General features: G+C 42.7%; 1 protein-coding gene and 1 long non-coding RNA gene across 4 annotated transcripts; one reads left to right on the top strand and one right to left on the bottom strand.

The window, feature by feature from the left end:
• Positions 1–339: 339 nt before the first annotated feature.
• Positions 340–15,991, bottom strand: LOC147137314 (BRD4-interacting chromatin-remodeling complex-associated protein). Of its 3 annotated transcripts, XM_086048674.1 has the most exons (15): positions 15,661–15,991; positions 15,059–15,272; positions 13,809–13,854; positions 12,748–12,790; positions 12,588–12,653; positions 11,881–12,063; positions 9,803–11,023; positions 8,676–8,855; positions 7,792–8,254; positions 6,634–6,770; positions 6,498–6,556; positions 5,530–5,678; positions 4,616–4,710; positions 4,429–4,531; positions 340–4,084 (listed from the first exon to the last, which is right to left on the bottom strand). In XM_086048674.1, coding segments are annotated over exons 2-15 (3,342 nt in total). In that variant the 5' UTR covers positions 15,060–15,272; positions 15,661–15,991; the 3' UTR covers positions 340–3,488. The 3 variants fall into 3 exon arrangements, with proteins under 3 accessions (XP_085904800.1, XP_085904797.1, XP_085904798.1); XM_086048671.1 differs by having other exon boundaries at positions 12,748–13,854; XM_086048672.1 differs by having other exon boundaries at positions 4,429–4,528; positions 12,748–13,854.
• LOC147137315 (uncharacterized) lies at positions 6,374–12,127 on the top strand. The gene is made up of 3 exons (XR_015089227.1): positions 6,374–6,707; positions 7,808–8,019; positions 11,896–12,127. It is a non-coding gene; the product is annotated as an uncharacterized LOC147137315 (long non-coding RNA).
• Positions 15,992–16,601: the final 610 nt, after the last annotated feature.

Raw genomic sequence — 16,601 nt, 5'->3', positions numbered from 1 at the left:
CGCTCTTTTAAAAAAAAAAAAAAAAAATCATCTTGTTTTTTTTCTTGTTCCCCTTTTTTAATTTATTTATTTCAAGATGAGATTTTGAGCTGCTAGCGGAGAGGTGGGGGAACGACGCTAACAGCTAGCTCGTGCGTAAAATGCCTCCCTTCCCATGTGCGGGACGCCTTCCGGGGGCCATGTTTTAGTGGGCCTCCCAGTCCCGATATTCCCCAAACGCACCACTAGCTCGTTTAGCGCGATGAAGACGACCCTCGGAAGCGACAGAAAGTGGTTATCTTTGTAAATGTGAATGAAACACTGTTAATAAAGTTTGTATTGAAATTGAAAGAAAAGATGCCACATTCACTTTGTTTTAATTCTTTCGTACAAAATCACAGTTTTCATAAATAGTCTGTAAAAGCAGTAAAAAAAAAAGGAAAATGGTATCAATCGCTTGAGGCGATCACATTTATCGTTGTTTACAATCCAAGCTATGCTGGGTTAAGGCCTCTAGATTTTGGCATGAGAACAATCAGTCCCTGGAACTATTTCCCAAAGAGGACCGGACGGATCGTTTCTAAACGGTCAGTGTCGGGACACGACGGACAACTGCAACAATGGCACACGAGGCGGTTCGTTCTGAAAGGGCTTCCATTCAACTGCCGCCATTTTGTTTTTACAAAAGTGGCAGTGGCAAGGAGTGAAAAGTCACTCTGACATCTTTCTTCTTTTTTTTTTTTTTTTTTTTTTTTTTTTTTAAACTGCATTCCAACGAAAAACCTCCGGTAGAAACCCTGGATGACGTTTCTGCCTGATGTTTTGCATGCTATAAAGTACTGCATATTCTTACTACCACCATTCAAAAAGTGAACGTGGGAAGTCACAGGGAGTCCTGAAGGGTTTAGTCCAAGTCTCACACAGAAATGAGTCTCATGTGGTATTGAATAAGTCACTTTTTTTTCTTTTCTTTTTTTTTTTTTTTTTTTTAAAGTTTCGCCGTCACTTTTTCTGCCAATAAATCACAAATTTGGGGGAAATTTTACAGATGGATTAAAAGATTGTCGCGTTAACAAAAGCTCCCAAGTGACCAGCAAAAGCATGGAGTGATTTTGTTTCCTGATCTTAAAGTCATTAATAGTTTAGTCCAAGTTGCGCAGAGAGAAGGCTCTAGAAACTCAAGAGTCACTTGGTTCAAGTCTACAAATGAAAAACGAATCCACGTAAAGCTTGCATGAAACTTGGTCCACGTCTCCAAGCAAAGGTCTGAGTCTGAGTCTCAACCAAAGTCCAGAGAAATTTCCAGTCACTTGCAAGTCTGAAGTCATTTCAAATCAAGTCTCGTGTGAGTCATTTGATCCAAGTCCTGGAGAATCTTGAAGGGTTTCGTTCAAGTCTCGCACAGAGACGAGTCTTCAGGAACTCAGGAGTTCAAGTCGACCACAAGATCCAAGAAATGATGTGAAACTTGCCTGAAATATGGTTCAAGTCTTTTAAAAAAAAAAAAAAAAAATGTCAGTCTCAAACTTTTTAGTTCAACTCTTCCCAAATTAGTTGGAAGTTTCATAAAATTTCCACATCATTTAGTCCAAGTCTGAAATTAAACAGTCCTTAGTGAGTTGGTTTGGTCCTGGTCTTAAGCAAGTTGTAAATTCGGTAGATTATTTTAGATTATTATTATTAGATTATTTTTCCAGCACGGAATCCACATTTATTTGATCCCATGAAAGTCCCAAAACCTTTGTTCCAAGTGTCTTGGTGTCACTTGGTAACTTTTGGGGCCCAGAGTCACGAGCAAAGTCCCGAGTGATTCCGAAAAAGTTGCTAGCAAGTCCAAAGTCATTGGGATCAAGTCTCAGAGGACTTAAAAAAAAAAAAGTGGAAGTACCACACAGAGCCTACATTATTTGATTAGACTCGCGTGCAAGTACCAAGTCCTGTGGTCCAACTCTATCATCCCCAAGTGACTTGGTTGTTTCATGCAAGTTCCACATCATTTAGCCTCAAGCGAAGCGGCATCAAGAAGTGATTCGGTTCTGGTCTTAAACAAGTCGCGAATAGTTCAGTTCACGTTTCTATCGGCTCCCACAACATTTGAGCTCATGCAAGTTCTATGCGGGTCTCAAATCTTTTGGTCAGAGCCTCATTTAAGTTCTGTCTTGTCACTTGGACCACGGAACCTAACCAAAGTCCCAAATGGTTCACGAGGTCGCTAGTAAATCCAAAGTCTTTCGGATGAAGTCTCGAAGGGAGTCCTGAAGGTTTTTCCGTCCGGGCGCCTCTGAGATGTCACATCATTTGATCGGACTCCCGTGCAAGTGCAAAGTCCTTTTGGTCCGAGTCTATGATAATTCCCGGGTTATGTTTTCCAATTTTCATGCAAGTCCATGTGTCCAAGTTCACGTCAACATTTCTGCAGAACAACAAAACTGAAGCGACATCATCCAACAACATGTGAGATCCTCTTGTTCCTCTGCCTTCTCCTTCATTCCGGAGACATTATTGCTTTACAAAAACTTCCAACATTGTTCTCGTCTCTCTCTCTCTCTCTCTCTCTAGGACAGAAGACCGGGAACTTTGTTTTTCACAGCTTGAGCTACGACACGTCTAGGAGTGGTCCGGGTCTTTCCCGAAAGGACCCCAAAGTTGCTGGTGTGTTTGTGTGGGGGGGTAACGAGTTCTTTGGAGTTAGTTTGACTTGAAAAATTGGCACACGTTATCAAAATAAATACCCTGGAAGCTTGGCACTGCTGGGAAAGAATTCTTTGAAGAAAAAAAAAAAAAAAAACTACGGAAACCATAGAGCTCCTATTCAAATACTTTTTTTTTTTTTTTTTTTTTTCCAGCACAAAGTTACACCGAAATGTAGTATCTAACACCTAAGGAACTATCGATAGTGCTTTTTCTTTGTCATATTTCCTCATCCTTTTCCAAACAAGCAATCAAAATCAATACCTTCCATTTTCAATTGGCAATCAAAATCAAAAACTCCGAAAGTGATTCGGCTTGTTGTATTTGAGTTTTTCCCCCAACCTACCTAACACACACAAAAAAATGCCACCAGGTGCGAGAGCACAAAAATGGTGAATAACAAAGAATGGGCTCCCAAAAATATCTGCGAATTCCGAACCGCGGTCACAATAACTTGGCATTTGTTCTTGATTTGATGGATAGTGGCCCTGACTGATTGTGGCTGTGAGCAAGATAATATATCTTTCCAAACTTCCTGGTCAGGTAAACATTAAAATATTTTATTATTAAATGAAAATATTAAATTTTAATTGAAATTAAAATATGCAAATTATTAAATTAAAATATCAAAAGCAAAAGCTATATTTTCCACTTTGTATTTTTGATCAGGCCGAAATCAAACTATGAAACGAGTTTAAAAAAAAAAAAAAAGTTTTAATTGCCAATTAAACATGGAAAAATGAATGGTACATGGATTGCAATCTTCCTAGCAACAGACAAAAGTCAAGCTTTTGGTTGGCTCAGCTGGTTCCTATGTCCTAGCGGAGCCTCACAGGTGACCCCCCTAAGGTGCTGGTGACGGGCTGGTCCGGGGCCCTGGTGAGGGGGCCCGCCGACTGTCCCTGCAGGCGCTGCAGCTCCAGGATGCTGTCGATGGCGCTCTGCAGATGTTCGCTGAGCATGCTGTCTTCCTGCAGAGAGCCCGGCGGCGGGCTAAGGGGCAGCGGCGGTGCGTCCAGCCTGAGGCATTTCGCCCTGGGGGTGTCCGCTGGGGTTGGCGCCGCAACAAGATTTTTCCTTTTGGATTCGGCTCCGTTGGGGATCCTGTCATCGCGGCGAGAATGCCGCGACGCTCCGTTGGCGCCGCCGCCGCCGTTGGACAGCCGCCCCGCGCGGTCCCGCTTGAGCCCCGAGTCGCCGATGGAACTGTGCACCACCTTGCGAGGGCCGCACTCCTGCTTAATGGTGAGTCTGAGAGCCCCGCGCGAGCTTGAACGGTATGTCTTCAGTCCAGGCGGGCGGTTTGACAGTCTGGTCCAGGCCGGGACGGGGGCCTGGGATGCTGGTGAAGGCTGCGAGGTCGCCGACGGCTGCGAGGAAGATGCCGATGAGGTCAAGGACATCAGGAAAGACTCTGAAATGACAATTTGAGGTCTTTACCAACACTAAATGCTATAGACGCTAAAGTGCGAAAAACACTACGGCTCACTCTGCCAGGAGGCAGCCGCGAAACCGACGTTGCTTCAGAAGTCAGGACGCCGCGCCGCAATGCGGGTGGACAATACCCCAAAGCATATCGCGAAAGCAGGGTTTTTTTTTTTCAGGCAATTAAGCGCAGTGGCCAAGTCGATCACCTGACCCGAATCCGATTGAGCATGCGTTTCTTTTTTCGAGAAAATGCAGCTCCAGACGTCAAGCTGTAATTGACTGCAAAATATTTGCCCCTTGTCACAATATTTATGTTTGCGCAGCGCTAACCTGGGTCTCTGTGTGCCCGCCGCCTGTCCTCTCCCAAGGAAAAGCGCTCCGCCTGCAGGAAGAGACGCTCCAGCATCACCATCTCGGCGGACGGACTCTCCTGCTGCGGGAAACGGTTCACGCAGTTTGTTTTTTTTTTCACCAGGGCACACACTAACAAACTGTCACGTCGTTTCTGTTTGTTTACCCATGTTTCCCGGACCAGTAGCTGCCTGTATTTGTTCACCATGTCCTTGGTGCGCTTCAGCAGGAACCCAGACACCGTGTCGAACTCCTGGTCCACTGCACGAGGAAACGTATCACAGTGACATTCAGAGGCGCTGTTCGTGGGGGGGGATACGGACGAACGCTACCGCTCTAGCAACAATGTAAAGGCATGTAACATATCTACCCAGCCTAAAAATGTGGATGATTGCAGAGATTTATCTTTTTTGTCAGACTTTGTTCAAAGGGACTGCGAAAAATGCAAACTGTAAATTAGGGACGTCACAATATCGGCAATATCGTGATATCGCGATATTGCGATATTAAAATATATCGTCATCGTCATGTGACGATATTAATAGCAGCAAATCTGTTCAAAAGCCCAAGTGGTGGTTAGTTTATTAGTGCGGTTTAATTTGATGCAGGACTGGCCAAGCCTATTTCTTTGTGAATGCTGTAATTATGTACAAAAACAGTTTTATTTACTTTTTTAAATATGAGCTTTTTTTTTTTTTTTTTTAACAATATCTTCAGTTTTTTACAGTATCGTGCGCCAATCTCTCCACAATATCGTGCTAATTATCGTATCGCGAGGTTCATATCGTTACATCATATCGTGACATTTGGATATAGTGACATCCCTACTGTAAATGTATTATCACTATCAGCTTATCATACTGTATTACATTTTTCGTATCATTCAATTTGAAATTAGAAGTTACTGGAACAAATTGATTTTTATGCACAGCATATGTTAAGGGACTTTGTGGGAATTGTTTTTTTTTGTAAAACAAATTAAAGGGCGAAAAATTGCCTTTTCAGAATACAAAATGCAATCAGTTGAGTTATTTAGCGAATCTTGATGTGTCAACGTGCACAATGGTGATGTCACCCGACCTAAAGCTAAATCTTCCCGCGAGGGCGGGTGCCCGGCACAGACGTGGTACGGCAACAGGCGGCGGGCAGCATCCGTCAGGGTGCAGAAGGCCGGGCCGGTGCGTGGGTGTTGGACCGTCAGGTGGTCCGAGCAAAGCAGCTGCTGGAACCTGAGGAACAGATAGTCAAGACGTTTTTTTTGTCACAGGATCGCAGGCGATTAGAGAGTTTCGATCTTTTCATAAGCCTGTCTGTGCCATTAATGCGAGTAACAGAAGTCCATTAATTAGCCAGTTTGTCAATGATCACGGTAAGATATGTCTGAAGTTCCACCACAACAATTTTTTCTTAACTCAGCTGCTGAAATGTAAATCACGTCCGTCTCGCTTCGACAATCAAAACATTTGGTAGGCTGCCAGCAATGCTGTAGATAGTTTTCGATTTTTCATAGTAGTTTTTATTTCGTTTTGACTTTAAACATTTTTTTTTATTCATTATTTTATTTTTTCCTTTAATTAGTTTTTAGAGCAAGTTTGTTGGTTATACGTTTTTGTTTAAAGTTCTTTTTAGTTTAATTTTCATTAGTTTTTATTATTATTATTATTATTATTATTATTATTATTATTATTATTTTAGTATATAATTTTTGTTGAGTGCAAGACCAAAAAAAGTCACAAAGTATTGCAAAATAAAGTAAACTACAATTGTCCTTCTTCTGTTGCTATGGATGTACAGCAATACCGAAATGAACACGTAACATTGTCAAAGATGAAAACGATGCTCGCTATAATTATAGTCAGTTTTTCTTAAGTAAGTTTAGGTTTAATAAGACGTACTTTCAGTTAGTCTCTAATTTTTTTTTTTTTTCAATTTTAGTTGTAGTGACAGCATTCTATTTAGTTTTCATTAACTATCATCACTTTGATTGCCACCCAGAAGTACAATATGTGTGATGTAATGGCACAAATGGTCTATTTGGACTACCCCACCTGTGATGTCGGGTTGCTGGTGTTAGGGTTTCCTCCGGCTGCAGCTCCACGCCTGCCAGCTGTGTCGCGCCAATGACAAAAAGATGATTACGGGAGCAATTTTCAAATGTCACGCAGTTTCCATTTTCCCCCCAACCTGCTGGTTTCCTAACGCGGGGCCACTCTCCCTCGGAGCTGGGAGTCCGCCTCCGTGGTGCTCTTCGGTGCTGGGTAAGGGCGACCGGATGTCGGGAGTCAGTATGTTGCTCTCGACGACCAAGGCAGCTGTCGGTGCTTTTCGAGAGAGACGGTGTTGTTTTCATTTACGTACAAATGAATTTGTTGTAGAATGTATTGTATCAACGTTGTCGATGTATTTTCAGGCTTCAGTTTTTGCGTGCTTCGGTTACGTCTGTGGGGTTCAGCTGGTTTTGTTTATTGTATGAAGAGGCTCTTAACCTGTGCAAAATTGCCTTGAGAGAACTTTTGTGAAGTGGCGTTGTATGAATACAATTGACTTGAAGAGGGGGAGCATGGTGAGCTAGCGGTTGTTTGCCAGTGACAATGTACGGTAGTTTGCTGGCTGTTAACTGGCTAAACCGTTGCGTGTTGAGTGACCGGCGTGAGTTGAGGCCGTCGGCAAGCCGGCTAAGAATGTGTGTTGTTATCCTTTGCTCAATAACGCGATTGAAAGTCCGCTAGCGGCTCCGGCGATCTTCCTTCTACCCTAACCACCTGTTATGAATTGGAATGATGTCTAACTAGCAACTGTAATGTTGACTTTAATGTAGATGTGCGGTTGTATAACTTAAAGCGGAAGTCAACCCAAAGAATTTTTTCTCAAGAATAAGTTCCCAGCAGGCCCACTAGTTGAAATTTGGATAAATATGGCGTTTGTGGAATAAGTGTTAATCCATTCGTTTTTAGCGATCTCCGAGGGCGGCCATTTTGTCACTTGAGTCGACTGAAAATGACATCACAACTGCTCACAACGACCAATCACTGCTCAGATTCAGAAAACATATCAGCCGTGATTGGTCGCTGTGAGCAGTTGTGACGTCATTTTCAGTCGACACAAGTGACAAAATGGCCGCCCCCAGAGATAGCTAAAAACAAGTGCATTTTGCTGCTTGACTTATATTCCACAAACTCAAAATTAATCAGAATGCCGTGTTTCAACTCGTGGGCTTGCTGGGAACATATTCTTGAAAAAAATATGTTTGGGTTGACGTCCCTAGAGAATGTTTTGACCCATGACCCTAATGAGGATAAGTGCTACAGAAAATGGATGGATATGTTGTGAAGCGAAACTCACTGTTTTGTGTGTGCAGTTGGACGGGGGCGTCCACCCCCCCTCCATCTGAGGGGTCCGGCTGCTGTTGAGGCACTGGGATGCTGGGGGCCGATGGAGGCTCAGAGGACAGGGCCTGGGAGGGCGAGGAAAGCGTCCCCCCGCTGTGGACGAACAAAGCCTGCGAGTTCTGGAACTGATGGGGAACATGGTACTGGACTTGCTGCCGCGGGGAAGAGCCCTCTAGTCCAGGTAGGGGGTTTGGATCGGGGAACGTGGCCGAGTCCTGGAGGGAAGGGGACGAGCCCAGCAGGGACGTGTCCTCTGAGTCGGAAAGGAGCGGCGAGGCATCCGGACACGGGTCCGACATGGTGGTTGCTGGTTGGCTTTCTTGCTCGTTGTCCACCGGTGGGGTAAGAAAGTCCACCGGTACCACCGGTGCCACGCCAACCAACAGATCAGATGTGACCGGAGAGCCAAGTGCTTGCTGCGGTATAAACAATCATTAGTTGACAAACTGCATAAGTGTTTTCAAAAAATCTAAGTTGAAGCAGCTCCCATAAAAAAAAACGGTAAAATGCCTCTTTATTAGCCTGGAATTCAGAAATTCTTCTGGTAAAATGACTTCTTTCTTGTCAATGTATATTTAATGATACATTATTTAAATCATTATATATATTTTCAGACAAAACCATACTTTTAAACTTCTTTTTTCCCCTCAAAATTATGGCTTGTCTTTTGTACTTACTTGTAATATTACAATTTAATGCTCGTCAAACTTTTCTCCTAAAATTTATTCTCGTAAAATTGAAAGTTTTCCAATGAGACTAATTACAAATTATAAATGACTTTTATTTTCCTTAAATATTCAAAACGAAACTATGGAGTTTGACTACTAAAGCTCTGACCTGTTTTAGCTGTTGCATAAAGTCTTGGTTCCGACTAAGGGACTGGGCCACATCCTCCACCACTTGGGCCACGTCAGGGGCCGGAGGCGGTTCCGGTGGGGGCTGCAGGACGGTCGCCATGGGTGGCGAGGGGGCAACGGGCTGCACCGACACCTGCTGCTGGATCACCTGACCCAAGTGCTGCACGGTGGAAAATTACAGCTTGTAATATGATGGCTTCATTCTTGTTACTTTTTTTCTTGTAAAAGTACAAATGTTTTGTTTTGTTTTGGTGTTTTTTGCAAAATTGTGATTTCATTCTTATAAATTACAAATTAGCGTAAAAATATTTTGTCGTAAAATGTTCTCACCTAAACTTGATACTTTATTCTGTTAAAATTCCGAAATGTTAATTCTCCTGAATTACGCTATTTTTTTTCTAGTGACGTTTTTTTTACTAATTTGTCTTTTTTTAAATAAAGTTTTTTTTAATTTTTTAATTTTTTACTACAATTGCGTTTTTGGCACATAGAATTCCAATTTAATTCCCCCCAAATTCCAATTTTTTTTTTTTTTTTGTAAAATTACAACTTGTATAAATTGCTCTCATTTGATTTAGATTATGATTTCACCCTTTTAAGTTTTTTAGACCAATATTATTTATTTGTTTACCAAAAAGTACCCGATTTTTTTTGTAAAACAACAAAAAAAGTTAACCTAAAATTATGGCCTTTTTACAAATTTTATTTTTTGAGTAATATGACGTATTTTTTCACAACATAATCCCCCGATTATTTGTAAATGAATTTTACTGTCCTGAAACTACAATTTATTGAAACGTACGACATTTGTTTTCATATAAAAACTACAATTGCAGCTGTATTCATATAATATTCCAACTTTATCACCAACTGTGAATTACTTTTATTCACCATAAATTACTATTTTTTTTTTTTTTTTTTTTTTTTTTTTTTACAACTTACAACGTTAATTTTCATTTTTCACACAATTACTAATAAGTTGTTGAATTTTTTTTGTTCAACTCCAAAAACAGTTTGACAAATTCCAACCTGACTAAATTGCTACAGAATTTAGGAATAGTTCACAGACTTGTAAACCTCCAGTACGGATTGTGTACATCACATCACCTGTTGGTGGCACCTTTCCTCCGAGCCGCTCCTCTCCTCGGGGTTACCTCTCTCGGGTAGAAGCACCACCGAGGCCGTCTGGAGGCGCAGCTGGGCGTCGGTCACGGCCGCCTGCGTGGGCTGAGTCGCGAAAGGCAGTCCCTGCACCACCGAGGGGGTGTTGACGATGGATATGGAGGCCAGGTCTGAAGGCAGCATCCCGGAGCCGTTGATCAAGGTGATGTGGTTTCCCAAAGCCGGTCCGTGCACCAGCGCGGCCCTCTGCCCCTGCCCGCTGTTCACATAGCTTCCGGCGAGTTGCGCCGGCATCTGGAAGACGGTAGGGGAGAAGATGGCGGCCTGGCCCAGGGCCAGCTGCCCCGTGGTGGCGAACACGGGGCTGAAGTTGAGCTGTCTCTGGGGCACGGTTAGGATCTGGGAGCCATCCACGATCTGCCCACCGAAGGGAGTCCCCTGGGGGCCTGCCGGGGCGGCGGTCAGTAGGGGTCCGGCGGTGGGCTGGGCGATGGTAACCTGGGATTGACCCGGGAGAAGGAACTGGTTCTGACCTTGAAAGAGTCCCTGAGGCTGGAGCATGAAGGAGCCTCCCTGGTTGAGCAGCTGCAGGCTGACGGGTTTGGGGAGCGGCTCGGCGGCCGCCGGCGCCGGAGTGGAAGGCTTCTGGGAAAGGAGAATATTTGGCGAGGCAGTTCCGGGAACCAGCGTGAGAGCCGGAGCGGGTTTTTGTCCTAGTGGCTTGGGGCTAATCTGGACCAGTCTTGGTTGGATGCTGATGGGCATCTTGGGTTGGATGGGGTGAGGGGCGCGCTGCAGGACGATCCCCGGGGCCGGGGCAACGAGAGGCCGGGCGCTTACGGGTTTATGGAGGATCATACCTGAGCCCTGAAGCAAAGAAGTCTCTGGCGAGGGAGCGGGGAAAACGTTCCCAGGTAGGAGCCCCATCAGCTGAGGAGGAGGGGCAGGTTTTAGAGAGGGGCACCCCGGCCCCACGGCCAGAAGGGAGGGCTGCGGCGGCTCCACGGCTGCCTGAGTGTCTCTGGGCAAGGCCGTCGCGCCGGGCTTTGCTACAAATGGCACCGCGGGCGACGTTAGGACGGGCGGGCAAAGCAAGTCGCCCGTTTGGGCCACGGTCTGTTCCGTGATGTCGGCCTCCTTCAGGCTCTGCTGCAGGATGTCGCAGCAAGCCACTTCCTCTTCCTCTTCCTCCTTCCTCGCCGCCACCTGGAAAACCAACACCGGTTAATCCTCATGCCATAATTCATCCGATTGACATCATTCCAATTTCAACATACTCGAAAAATTCACGGCTTGCAGGCTATTATTTTTATCGTTCCGAAAATGTTTCGTTTTCCCAAAAACATCTTCAATCCAAAATTCCTCATTCAGTCACAACGGGACGTTTCAACATAACAAATTCACATTGTTCTTATTTGAAATTCAAAACATTCAGCTCATTCAATTTACCTTGTAAACAACGTTCAAGCTGCCAAAAATTCCCATTGACCAAAAATTCAACATTTTCACCACTAAAATTCCCATAAAGAAATCGCCCAATCCTTCCCAATGACACAGTCAACAAAACAGATTCACATCATCATTCCCATTCGAAATCCAAAACATTCAACACATTTAATTCACCTTGGTAACGATTTTTACCTGCCCACCCAAAAAAAAAATCCCATTCATTCCCATTCCACATTGTTTAATATCATTCCATAAGCATATTTTTTTATTCAGCATTCACACTGAATTTCAAGAAATTGCGAATGTCTATCCATCCGTCCGTCCATCCATTATCCGAGCCGCTTATCCTCACAAGGGTCGCGGGCATGCTGGAGCCTATCCCGGACAATTTAGAGTGTTCCATTAACCTACCACGCATGATTTTGGAATGTGGGAGGAAACCGCAATACCCGGAGAAAACCCACGCAGGCACGGGGAGAACACACAAACTCTGTACTGTGAGAGGGACGTGCTAACTACTTATAAAATATCCCCTCATTTTATTTAATTTTTTTGGTCTTCATTATATTTGCTTGTAGAGTATGTTGCATACTGACAAAGATTCTGATTCTCACCTCCTCCTTCGACAGGCATCCGGGCCCAACCGGGGGCTCGACCTGCGGCACCTCCCCCTGCCCGGGTTCATCCGCGCACTCTGGTGACGAGAGGAGGGCCTCCTCCAGGAAGGAGAGATCCACGCAGCCGGGCGGTGGCGTACTCGGAGAGCCTCCGTCATCCCCCAGCAGCGAGACGGGACTCTGAAGGCCGCACGGACAAGTACTCACACGCCGAACTGTACTTAAAGCGGACGATGGGCGGCCATTTTGTCTTCTGTCGACCGAAAATGACATCACAACTGCTCACAATGACCGATCACGGCTCGGATTCAGAAAACAGGTCAGCCGCGATTGGTCGTTGTGAGCAGTTGTGATGTCATTTTCAGTCGACAGAAAACAAAATGGCCGCCCCCAGTGATGGCTAAAAACGAGTGGATTAACACTTATTCCACAAACGCAATATTTATCAGAATGCCCTGTTTCAACTAGTGGGCCTGCTGGCAACATATTCTTGAAAAAAAATATGTTTGGGTTGACTTCCGCTTTAAGGCAGTGGTGGCTTTTTCTTTTTTTTTTTTAAACCATAGATAAATTCAATGTCACAAATACAACAAATTGGACCATCTCAGGTAGAGATTTGATTGTTTAAAAATGTGTTACTTCCCATCACTGGCTAGTGCCAAGCCAAAGTGACTTAATTGGGTTTCCCGTCGGCCGACGCTCACCGGGGCGTCTGCGAAGAGGGACGTCTCCCCAGAGGCGGCGCTAATGAGCAGGTCTTCGGTCTGTAGCTGGGGGTGGAAAAGAGGAAACATTTTAGAGCCAAAATGGAAGCAATCAACTAGAAAAAAAATCTTTTTTTTTGTTTTTGTTTCGTTTAGTCACCTCAGCTGTCCCATGAAGGAAGTCATTCAGGGCTTGGGGGTCACTAAAACGCAAAGGAGTTATAATTCCAGCTGAGAAATACTCACTTTTCATTGGCAATGTCACATCTTTGCCGTTTGCCATCACAAATTCAACTTACGTTGGTGCCTTGAGATCCAAGTGGTCCAACCCTTGGCTTTTTCAAGATATGAGCTATAATTCAGACGTTTTTTTTTTTTTGGGGGGGGGGAGGGGCTGCTTTGACTTGTGAGCATTAATTTAAAGAGCACTGTATGGTGGCAGTGAGTCCAACTTGACTCACTTCACAACAAGCTAAAGTTTGGCAAATAGAAATCAACCACGAATCAAGAAATCAGTTTAGCTTAATGCTAAAAAACAATGCAAAACCCCATAGATGGGCTAACGAATAGCATTAGCATCAAAATCCACTTTTCTTCAACCATAACTGCAGCATTTCTCAAATTTCAAACCACACCTTTATTTCCCCTCGAAATCCCATATTTTTCCACGTAAAATTACAACTTGATAATTGTACTACTATCGCTTGATTCTTGTAAATGACTCATTTTTGTTCTTGTGAAACTACAAATGTATTCCCTTAAAATATTCCACACCTTTCAAATTTCCAGCTTCATCCTTGTAATAGAGTTTTATGACTTCATTCCCTTAAAGTACGTTTTTTTTACTCTTCTGAAATTGCAACTTGTTCAAGGAAAATTCAGTTATCTCATAAAATGATACAACTTAATCCTCCCCAAATTTCAGTTGTTTTCCTGGAGAATTTAAGACTTTATACATTCTACCGACACACTAACACACTTATATATTTTAATAGCATGACTTCAGTATCGTAAATTACTTTTTTCTTTTTACACCAAAATGATTCTCCTTTAATCACGATTTTATGATTTATTCTTGTAAATTATTCCTTTTCTCATGTAAGATTACAAATTTTTCTTAAGTAATATTGTCTTTTTCATCACACAAAATTACATTATTGACAAATAAATCCCTTTAATTTTATTTTATTTTTTCTGACCCATTATTGGACAGAAACTCACCACAAAACATCAAGAAGACAAGTCCCGTCTTCATCCTCCATGTCCACTGTGAGAGAAAAATGTCACATATTAGAAAAAATTAACAACAGGTTTGTTAAACTTTTTAAAAACTTTGTTAAAAAAAATTTAACATTCAACTAGAAATCAACTTGTTTAATTCAAAAAAATATGTATTAAAAAAATGTTTTAATTAAACTTAAAATAAATTTGTTTTCATAATTAAAATGTTATAATTGTCTGTGACTTTAAATTAATGATTAAAAGGAAACCAAAAAATAGGTCAGTAAAACGTGTGTTTGAAATATTTTTTAATTGTGTTAATGTTCTATTTTAAATGTACTTTTTTTTCCAATTATATTTTAAAAAAAGTTGATTTATGAAAATGTTCCAATTTCCAATTAATTGAAATTCAATGTTTTAAAAAAACTAAAACGTCAATGTTTGAATATATTTTTTAGATTATGTACTTTCAAAATTTTTGAATAGAGAGCATAAGGCTCTCTAGCAGAAAATTTACCATTCAAAGATGGCACAAAACTGCTGAACAGCATATCAACATTCAGTGCAAGAAGTCATTTTGTGCATTTTTTTCGACAACCATCCACTCACTCAAAATTTTAATATTATTGAGGTAGCCTATATGTTTGTCCTGCATATCATTCCAAATGCACCAAAAATTCTTCGGTCTACTCATGTTTGTTGTACAGGACATGCTGTATAAGACTCGGTGTAAGCCAACTGCCATGTCTGCCATCTAACGATAAATGGTGATATTACAACTTGAATCTAGAGTCGATGAATATTATAGCAGTTAGGCACCTGTGAATTTTCACATTCGCCGATTTATTTTTTTCTCACAGTATTTTTTAATATTTAGTGTTTTTCTAGGATTTTTCCCCATTTACCCCACGGTTTCCTGTAAACCACATATATATATTTTTAATTGATCAAGGGGCTACTTAGAGAGTGTTCGGTTACCCATTTCTGAAATCAACATTGTTAAAAAAAAAAAAAAAAAAAAAAAAAAAAAAAAGAAATCCAACCCCAAACAAATTCCGATTCACTATTGTCTCAAATTTAAAATACAAATTGACATATGATTAAACCTGATAAAAATGTCAACCAGTGACGTCATCGCCAATCACGGCTAAAAGTTAAACTCATTAACAATGTTACTCATTTCATTTGTAGTATTAAAGTCACCGCCCCCGCTCAAGGGTCTAGGATTCCTCTTGCATGATTGCACCTACTTCACGAGCGAGAGGCTCCATACAGAGCGGTCGGTGCGAGTGCTGGTGGCCGCCTCATGGGGAGTGTCGGCCGGGCTCGGTCGTCTGAAGGAGTCGGTGGCTGATGGAAGAGGAGGTGAAGGAGGAGGAGGAGGAGGAGGGGCACTCCTGGCCGACGAGGATGTGACGGCTGCGGGGAGACGGCGCCTGCTGGAGCATGTCTGCTGCGGAGGCTCTGGAAATAGAATATAGTTCAGTGTACCCCCTCATTAAAAAAAACAAAAATGGGGAGGGGGGGGTTGTTTACCTCACCGACAACCGCATTAGGACATCACGCAACCATCTTTCCAAACGACCCCTCATCTTAAGATAATAATGATTAGGATGTTATCAGGATTTAATTTGATCTTTTTTTTCTTGGTGTTTGGTTGGGGGGGGGGGGCGTGATGGTGATGTTGTGATGATGTGAGAAAAGGGAGTGATGCTGACAAAAGATGCGGCGCGTGGAAGCGTCGCGGCCCCCACGCAGCAGCGAGACGCGCACGCACGCACGCTCGTCGTCTTCTGATGAAGAAGCGAGTGGAGATGGGGAGGGAAAAAAGGACAAAAAGGAGAAGACTCACCCCTTCTTTGTGCTTTATTGTCCTGTCAAGCGGGCCTCTGCGCCATCGATTCTCACTCAGGGCTCCTTTCAGATGCTAAACGCAGGAGGAGGGGGGACGTGGAGGGTGTGCGTGCGTGTGTGTGTGCGCGCGCGTGTGTGTATGTGTGAGGGGTGGGTGTGAAAAACAGACGGCAAGAGTCGATCGCACGACACAAAGGTGCAGGGAGAGAGAAAGGAAGAAAAAAAGACGACACGGATCCTCCGTGAGCATCAGCGGGTGGCAAGGCGAAGGGTAGCCGTCTCCTTAGCACCTTCAGTCGGATGGCGCTGGGGTTGAGCCCCGCACTTTACCGCCGAGCTCCACTCTGTAACTACACTGATTTCAAATAATAATAACAACTATATCGGGAAACAATTCTCGTAAATTTCGATACTTTGCTTGAAAAGAAATGCGACTTCCCACCGCTCAACAAGCGATAATAATTCTTAAAAACCATATCTATAACTACTTTTCAACTTTATTTTCCCCCAAATAAGGAAAAATCTAGAAAATACAACTTTATACAGTGTATTATATTAACGTGTTGTTTGTGACTTTACTCTCATAAATAATTATACTGCCATATTATTTTTTCATTAGAATTCTTCTGAATGCATGAGGGAAAAAAATTCCCCCCAAATTTCCACTTTACTCTCCTCAAATTCCCAGAGATTCCTTGGAAAATTACAACTTGTAAATTACTTTAATTCGTCTTAAATTGACGTAATTCTCAAAAAGCACAATCTTTTCCTCTGAAACTTCCTTTTTCTCATGTAAAATTCCAATTTTATTCTGCTAAAAAAAAATCCCAAATTGTTCTTGTAAAACTGCAACTTTATTTTTGACAATATTACAATTTATGTATATTACAACTTTATCTAAAATAAAATCTTGATGACTTCATAAGATTTTTTTGGGGG

Source organism: Filicampus tigris, chromosome 13 (assembly GCF_054856515.1).
Source record: "Filicampus tigris isolate MCC_2025a chromosome 13, RoL_Ftig_1.0, whole genome shotgun sequence".
Lineage (NCBI taxonomy): Eukaryota > Metazoa > Chordata > Actinopteri > Syngnathiformes > Syngnathidae > Filicampus > Filicampus tigris.
The sequence above is the reverse complement of the archived record's forward strand: the minus strand, read 5'-3'. Positions and strand labels throughout refer to the sequence as shown.